The sequence below is a fragment of the Acyrthosiphon pisum genome, chromosome X, assembly GCF_005508785.2.
Source record: "Acyrthosiphon pisum isolate AL4f chromosome X, pea_aphid_22Mar2018_4r6ur, whole genome shotgun sequence".
NCBI classification, from domain to species: Eukaryota; Metazoa; Arthropoda; class Insecta; order Hemiptera; family Aphididae; genus Acyrthosiphon; species Acyrthosiphon pisum.
The window spans coordinates 125,346,616-125,355,490 of NC_042493.1; the positions used below are offsets into that span (position 1 = coordinate 125,346,616).

Here is an 8,875-nt window from a genome sequence, read left to right on the forward strand (position 1 = left end):
TATAACTTATGTTCAAATTCTGATACTTAAAATAAATTACAATATTCTATAAATTTACTGTATTTACACCAATATTAATAGTCCAACATAATTATTCCAAATAACAGCTCCTAAACAAAACAAAATCCAACTTTCGATAGTTTTCTCAACATTTTTGAAAAATTACAAACCTGTAGTGGTTTTTAATCTAATCAGTAATCAGTACATATATTTCACTTGAGGAAATTATATAAAAACGGGAATTTTTACGCAAAATTGATTTTTGACAAAATTGATAGTTAATGTCGTTAAAAAATTTGTTCATTTTAGGCTAGGTATTAATGGAAATTTCAATTTTCAATTATGTGAAATTGTTTTTTATAAATGTCAATAACATTTATCTGGTTAAAAAGCTTGAAAATGTAATACAAGGTTCCTCAAACGTTGTTACACAGCAATTTAACAATATTTAAAAGACATATGCACAACTTTTTTAATAAGCATTTAAAGTTAAAATTTTGGAAAAATTTATCAAATTTTCAAATTATTTTGTAGTTAAAAATTTTTAAATGTTCAATTTTTATAGACCTAGAATTTAGTAATGGGTCGAACCAAACTGTTGCATATAATATACATGACTTAAAAAAATTATAAAATATTAAAATAACAGATCATGATTACATACGAAGCAAACGTCAATAAATAACCGAGTCAACAAAATTGTAACAACTACATAGGGCAACGTCCACAACGGCTGTTGTGTCATTCGCAAGCTGTCGTACCAGTCTTTTTGCTTTTTTAATTTGTTTTTTTTTTTTATTTTTTTAAAATATTCTTTTTTATTATTAACCAAGACGTGTTACTTGTTTTTCTTTACTCGTGTTTAGAGGATTCCATCTCACGTGTGCGTTCAGAGACGTTTGTGCCGGGAAAACACTTGAAGACACTGTATACTTACTTTTTATGCAGTACTCCTAATCGTGGTCAGTTGAGAACAGGAACTGGATTCGAACCTAAAAGAACCGGAACCGGAAGTGAACCCTTTATTTTAATAAATAAAGTACCGGAACCGACCAGAAACTTTTAAATGAAATAGGTTCTTTTAGGTTCAATAGTAAAATTATTTATTTGTTTTGCTGTTTTGTGTATAATCCATGTATGATCAAATTGCAACAACTACATAAGGCAATGTCCACAACGGCTGTTCAATCATTCGCAAGATGTCGTACCAGTCTTTTTACTTTTAGATTCTGAGTGGAACAATGAATGTATTGAATTTACATTGATGTGTTTTTTTTTTTTTGTGTCTGGGTACACGATAAGTAGTTGAAATAATGCTTCGATTTTCAACTTCAGTATCTTGTTTGATTGGAAAGTGAATATTATTTGTGCATTGGGAAGATTGAAATTCAAAATTCCTAGTAATTTTCAAAAGCGCCGTGAAAAACAAAAGAAAAATTAAAGAAAAATGGGAATTTTTACACAAAATTTGTTTTCGAGAAAATTGATTTTGGTTTTTGGTAAAACTCTAAAACAAATGAACGTAGATACATGAAATTTTCACTGGTTGTTCATATTTTCAATTTATATACATGATAAAATTTTCAAAATATTTTGATTTGTTTTAAACTATTTAGGACATTTTCAGTTTCCAATTTTTTTAGTTTTTTTTTTCTATGAATGTCAATAAAACTTTATTTGTCGAGTAAAAATACATGATAATTTAATACAATGCTACTACTATATTTTTACAATGATATTTGAAAAATAATAAAAATCCTTAGTCACAGATTTTTTTATAAGCATTTAAAGTTCAAAAATTGAGAAAATATGTAAAAATCACGAAAATTAGCAAATTATTTTGAGTTAGAAATTCATAAATTTTTTTCTTTTTAAATCTATGATTTGAAAATGTAATAGAAGATCATTCATAAGTTTGTCCATTTTTATCAAAAAAAAAAAAAATTTCTTCAAGCAAATCAAATTAAATTTTTAACCTAACCTTTGAGTTTTCAAATTTTTACAAGATTGGATTACATTCACTCCATTTCTCACGTAGTGAATTTTGTTAATTCGTTGTAATTCAAAAACGAATAACTGAAGTGACATGAAAATTTCACTGATTTTTCATATTTTCATTTTCTATACACCACATAACATTTTGAAAATATTTTGAGCTGTTTACGGACATTCTCAGTTTTCAATTTTTTTAGTTTTTTTTTCTATAAATATCAATAAAATTTTGTTTGTTGGGGGAAAAAGCGTGAAAATTTAATGCAAGGCTCCTGATATATTGTTACAATATCAGTTGAAAAATATTAAAAATACATACGCACAGTTTATTTTTATACTCATTTTAAGTTCAAATTTGAACGAAATTACATATTAAAAAACCTAGAATAACTATTTTATTTATTTTGTTGTGATTGTATAATATTATTCGTGGGTACATGAAACTTCTATACTATTACAATATTATATATATATGATAGTATCACGATTTGTTGTACCTAATGGATATTGTGGTATGAATAGTTTTGAATTTATTATATAGGTCAATTTTTTTTTTATATACCATAGATACAAGTATATAATATGTCTTATACCTAGACTGAAATACCTGTATGATCATATGAGTTTACTAATATTTCTCATACTATAGATTAAACCAACATTCAAGATAGGTATTTAAAATTATTATACTTTTTGGTACCTAAATTATCTGGAACCGGTACCGAAATCATTTGGAAGCGATACCTTTATTTATTTTTTATCAAAAAATTAGAACCGAACCGTAATAGTTATTTTATTTTTTTGAGAACCAGTGCCGGAACCGATACCGGTAAATTCATAAGGTTCCAGTCACTGGTTTAGAAAGAGTAAAACTTTGTCCATTATATCATATTTTATGAGATGACATGTTAATAAACGTATGTTGATTGTTGTATAATTTTAAAAGTAAAATATATAGGCCGATTACACGGACACGACCCGAGCAGCGGTGTTCATTATTTCGTATTATTTCGTTTTAAATTTTTATTATATTCTTACTTTTGTTATCTGCTGATTTTGATGGGCCAATTTAACTGTCGATTACCATCGAATGAGTGTTGAATGCGTTATATGCTTTACTAATACAGACGACTAGTGTATACTCGTAGGTACTATACATATTACATAATATACTAGGTAGATGTTTTTCAGTTGCACCTACGTGGTGTGGATATTATTCTAGCATAAAGTGCTTTGACTTTGTACCTACTAAACTTTTTTTAGAGCATATTTAGCGATAGTTATAAAGTTATATTATAGCGCGTGTTAATGGCATTTTAAGTGCTATGAAATCCCAACCATGATTATAGGTAAATAAATTATACACAATCATTACCTATATTTGAATAGTAACCTATATAATATGATGCGTCAAAACCGATGTACCGTTGTAGAACGGTGCAAATATGTTCGTTAAACCAAATAGTCCAAATAATTTGAAAATTGTACAGTGTTTAGGAAACATGAAAATACGTATGTAAGTGTGAAAAGTCCAATCTATTAAATATATGTTTTTTGGATATTATATGGGTAATGGTACTACTCAAGTATTTGTTTTTAAAAAAAAACTTGAGCATAATATATTATGATCGTTGTATAGAAAAATAAAAGCTCTAGACTAACAATGTTGGTAATTTAGAATCACCTTTTTAATAAATATAAATAATAATATGATACCTAGTTATAATATTATGAAGAAATTACAACATAATATTACGTGTACCTACAATAAAACGTATAATAATGTTGATTTTATTATTAAAATTAAACGTGTGTATAAACACTTTAAAAAAACAATAAATATATAATAATACATTTACTGTCTTTATTGAAAACAATATACAGAAAAACAACGATCCATGAAAATACTAATTAATCAAAATCAAAAATTTATTTATTTTCTACCCTTTTCTGCAATCATTAGCCGTATTAAGTAGTTAATTGAAAAATTACGTTGATAGACCAGACATGAATAGTTAGATGCATATACGCTAATACGTTGTATAAGTCTATTCTAGTCTAGTCTAATAGTTTCATAGAGCAGGGCCAATCTCAAAAATATGGTCTCGAACCGAACTTCTTAATTGTATTCGAAGCGAACAATTCGGTGTGATGTCGAACTCTAATCAAACATTTTAAAGACACATCAAACCAACAATTTCGTTTAATACCGAACTGAATCTAATACAGCTTTTAGAATTCAATTTCGAATCAAAATTTTCAGTTTTATTTCAAACAGGGCTTGCATTTGAAAAAAAAATCAATTTTATATTATTTACAATTAAAACTTTAGACAATTTTTGCGTTTATCGTTATTTAGAATAAATGCGTTATTCGGCTTTTGCGTTTATTGTTATTCAAAATTAAAATGTTGTCCAAGTTTTGCATTTATCGTTATTTAGACTAAAACGTTATACAAGTTTTGCCTTAATCGTTATTTAAAATAATGTTAATTAAATTTAAAAATAATAACTAATGCGGGTAGGTAATGGCCCGGATATGGAATATAATATAACAAATTTTTAGATTGTTTGCATGATATAAATGTTTCTATGAAACCATAATAGATCTTTTAAATAAATAGATTTTAAAATATTTTGTTTCGCATTATTTTTTCGTTCAATGATATTCTATAAATTACGTTTTGCGTTGTGTTTTGTATAATTATAAATAATATATTATATTTTATTAACCATTATGTTTCGTTTTGCAGTCTTTAATGATTTTTCATTATTTCTTTTCGTTATAATATCGTTTACAAACTTCAATTTTTTTTTATCCAAATATAACGTTATTATAACGTTTGCAAGCCCTAATTCCAAATCAAAAGTATTGAAGAATATTAGGTAAATACTATTCAAGTTATAATTTAATTAAACACCAATCGGTTCTAACTTGACACTATTTGTTACTAATCGATATATTAAAAATAATAAACAAGAATAAAATACGGGTGTATTTTGAGCCAATATATAATACTCAATAGACATAATAAAAATTTCAAATAAACTCAGGAAACATTTTTTTTTTCGTAATATTTGCAGTGTTGGAAATTTTTTTGAAGTTCGGTAAGGTTATTTTCAAAACTAGCGTAGACTAAGGTTCGACGCCCATTAATTTATAACTAATTATGATGTTGTTAAATCGGATGTCCGCTAAGGTAAACAATTCAGAATAAACCATAGGATAGAATTTAATTCATTTTATACAAATATATAATAGATTATCACAGCAGTGTTCTTATTTTAGTTCTTATCTTATTCCGTTATCTTAAGCCACTAGATTTGACTATTAAACTCGAGTCGTAAATCTATGGTTCGTGTTCAATTTTTTTAACAGTCCGAAACCCCTCAATTTATAAATTATCATGCTTTTAATAAAGCGCCTGTCTCCTGGAAAACCATTCAGAACAAAACGTTGAATAATAAAATGAGTTTTATTAAAACATATGGAATACAGTGAAATAAATAAAAAAAAAAAGTTTTACTGCAGTGATACAGGAGTGTTCTTAATTTAATATGCCGGCAACCTAACTATTATTAGTTGGTCACTGGTACACCAGCGGTTGTCGCACTGTCAATACCACATTCGTCTGTACCTCGTCTAATTTTGAAAAGACCGTTGTCGCCCCACTGTGCGCTCCACGAGTTGACCATCAACCAATACGGTATGCCTTCTTCTACACCCCAACCGATCAACTTCACTGCGTGTCCGCCCAATTTCGTGGCGTTTGGGGTTCTCTGGTAAACACCTAAAAACAATCATACAATGTCAAGATTAAAGGTCCTGTCTCGACGACATGATTATTGTTATAAGAATAATAATATGTCATTTGAATAAAATGCAAAAGTGATTTATTAATATAAAATAATATGGTACGGTTTATCATGACCGACCCGCTCATTTACCGGACTTGTAACTGTAGAAGTCGTCATACACATCGAACGATGCTTCGATTGGTCCATAATTCATAACGTCCTTTTGAATGCTGCCGTAAGTCAGGTAGTAGTAGTCACGTGCTATACAATCATAATTCAATTATGTAGATTAAACACATATTTAATCGTAAACATTTCGTAAACAGTTCTTACTAAATCTGTGATCATCGTTGTAGTCGAGGTCTTGATTTCCGTAACACATTCTCGTACATCTGTGATTTTTTTCAATTGGCTGACCGGCGCACGAGCTTGTACCGTCCTCGTTTCGTGGGCAGGGTGGAACACGGTATGGCTCACATCCCTGGAATACGTATGCGGGTTAAGCAACAGTAATTTACACGCAGTGGGTGATTAACGACTGCAAATCCGAAACCGGACTTATTGGTTGCTGCCATTATCACGACAACCAAAATAACTATAATTTACCCACCAACCGTACGTTCATCACTTTCTGAACATACACTATACCCGAATTACGGCACTTTCATCATGCGCATCATGATTATATATTATATTAAATGACTAATCGAAATTCAACTATGTGGCGTTATAGCCGTTGGTGGAAGTCCACAACTTGACTTGACGGAATTAGCACCCAAAAAATATCTAAATAGTTGGTGCTTACCCAGACATTTTTTCTTTCGTTTTTTAAAAAAAATAAAATTATCTATACGCGCTTTAAAACGAATCATAAACCATTATTATACTCTGCAATGTCTTACAAAACCCTTTAAGAATATGCAAGTGCTATGTAAATCGTCTGCTTACTTGCAGACCCGTTACTTTGTACAACACTACTATTATACTAGGTACTCTACTCTATAGCTTAGTATTAATATACATCAACGGCATCATTATTACTAATATTATATTATTACCTCTCCAGATTTATAATTTCCTCCTGTCACCAAACCGTGTGAACTGAAATATTTCCAGGCTTTGATCGGGTATCCTCCGTTACATCCATTTCCGCACGTGTGACAGCAAAACGTTAACTCTTCGGCGGACAACAGTTCGTTGAAATCTCCGTCAGTGGCCACACACAAACGATCGGCAAACGCTGAGCTGGTTCCGAACGCCTACAGTTAAAAAATATATTCGTTAAATCCATTTTACGTTTTCGATCCGTCGACGCAAGCCCTTCGGTTAACGCACCCAACAGGAACCGCAGTATCCTTGGTCACGAACTTCTCCGATAGTTTTGCAATGTCTCCACCTCCTCCTGGCGTCGAATGTCCTCGGGATATAACCGTTATTGTTGTAAGCGACGTCGTGCGTTTTGAACATGTGGGCACTCGCATTCTTGGCAGCTTCCACCCCTTTAGATCCCAACATCTTAATGAGATCCTTCTCTGGTGTACTCGGGTCGAAATTAACACCGGCCTGGTAAACGGAAATCGAACGAAAGTCGGTTAGCATTGTTCATTTTATTATATTCATATTGTAGCATATATTTTTTGTATCTAATAATACTATTTGAACTCATCGAATCTCAGATTTCGATTCGAAGCACACGAGTAATACTATAATAAAATACATTTTTTTTAAATTAAATAAATACGTCGATTGCTATGTTGCCTCTTTTCACCTTTTCTAATACAAAATTCTGAATATTATGAGGCAATTCGTTGTATATACATAATATTTAAGGACGGGCTGTTAATGATAATTTTTAATTGAGTTAAGTTAAGTTTATAGAAAACATTTTAAAAAGTTTAAAGTTAAGTCATTCTATTTTTTTTTTTAACTCAGTTAGTAAAAAGTTATATGGAAATTAGCACTTAACTTATTAACTTAAGTTAAATTTTTTTTTTTTTAAATATCAGACAGTTATATGGTTTGAAACATCATAAATATTATAAATTTTACAGAGCACGGAAAATAGATTTAATATATATAAAATCAAATGTAAAGGAATATAAAGGTACAGATGAAGATACATAAGTTAAAAGTCATATGGAAACGTACAAGTGTACAACCCACTTCTCAACTTAAGTTAAGTTATTTTTTTTTAAACGATATAATATAAATATAGCCGGTAATATAATTTAAAATAATATAAAATAAATATTCATGCAATATAGGTCATCATCAATAATGATTGTATTATATTTATTGTTTAATTATTTATAAATTTACATTGACGTAACTCGGATTTGATTAAAAGTAACTCGTTATTTATTTAGTTTATATCAATAAAAATCAATTAATTTAAAAAATAAGTTAATGAAAATTAAATTTGAAAAAGTTAAAATTAACTTAACTTTGACTTTTTAATACGTGTATGCCAAGGCCCGTGTATGACGTTATGGTTTGGTATATTCAGAGTTGGGCAAAATTTTATCTAGATAATTATTCGAATAAATATTTATTCGAATAAAAAATTATTCGAATGATTTTTTTTCAATTATTCGAATAAAAAATTATTCGAATGATTTTCATAACTAATTATTCGAATAAATAATTATTCGAATAATTTTCATACCTAATTATTCGAATAAAAAATTATTCGAATAATTTTCATACCTAGTTATTCGAATAAAAAATTATTCGATTAATTTCCAAACGTTATTATTCGAATGAAAAATTATTCGAATAATTTCCAAACGTTATTGTTCGAATAAAAAATTATTCGGATAATTTTCAAACGTTATTATTCAAATAAAAATTATTTTGATAATTTCAAAACGTCCTCGAATACGAGGAGCATATTATAGCCATAGCGTGATCATCTGTACGGCATACTAGAATATTGTTTTATTTCATTAGGCATTAGCACATGCACATGCCATACACGATACACCCAAATACCATTTAGTTTTTGGGATATAGACATGTAGCTATTATTGTATATAATATTATATATTATAGGTACTATAAGTTACATACTTCGTATGTTGTCTTTC

At 28.8% G+C, this 8,875-nt stretch overlaps 1 protein-coding gene across 4 annotated transcripts in view; it reads right to left on the reverse strand.

Moving 5' to 3' along the window:
• The window catches only part of Catb-16a (cathepsin B-16A), a 51,220-nt gene that overhangs the window by 11,379 nt on the left and 30,966 nt on the right, over positions 1–8,875 (reverse strand). For 2 of the 4 annotated variants that reach the window (XM_029485379.1, XM_029485151.1), the window contains exons 2-6: positions 7,125–7,352; positions 6,848–7,048; positions 6,123–6,270; positions 5,940–6,050; positions 5,449–5,782 (exon numbers count right to left, since the gene is read on the reverse strand). In XM_029485379.1, coding sequence (XP_029341239.1) covers positions 5,571–5,782; positions 5,940–6,050; positions 6,123–6,270; positions 6,848–7,048; positions 7,125–7,352 — 900 coding nt within the window. In that variant the 3' untranslated portion in view covers positions 5,449–5,570. 4 annotated transcript variants of the gene reach the window in all.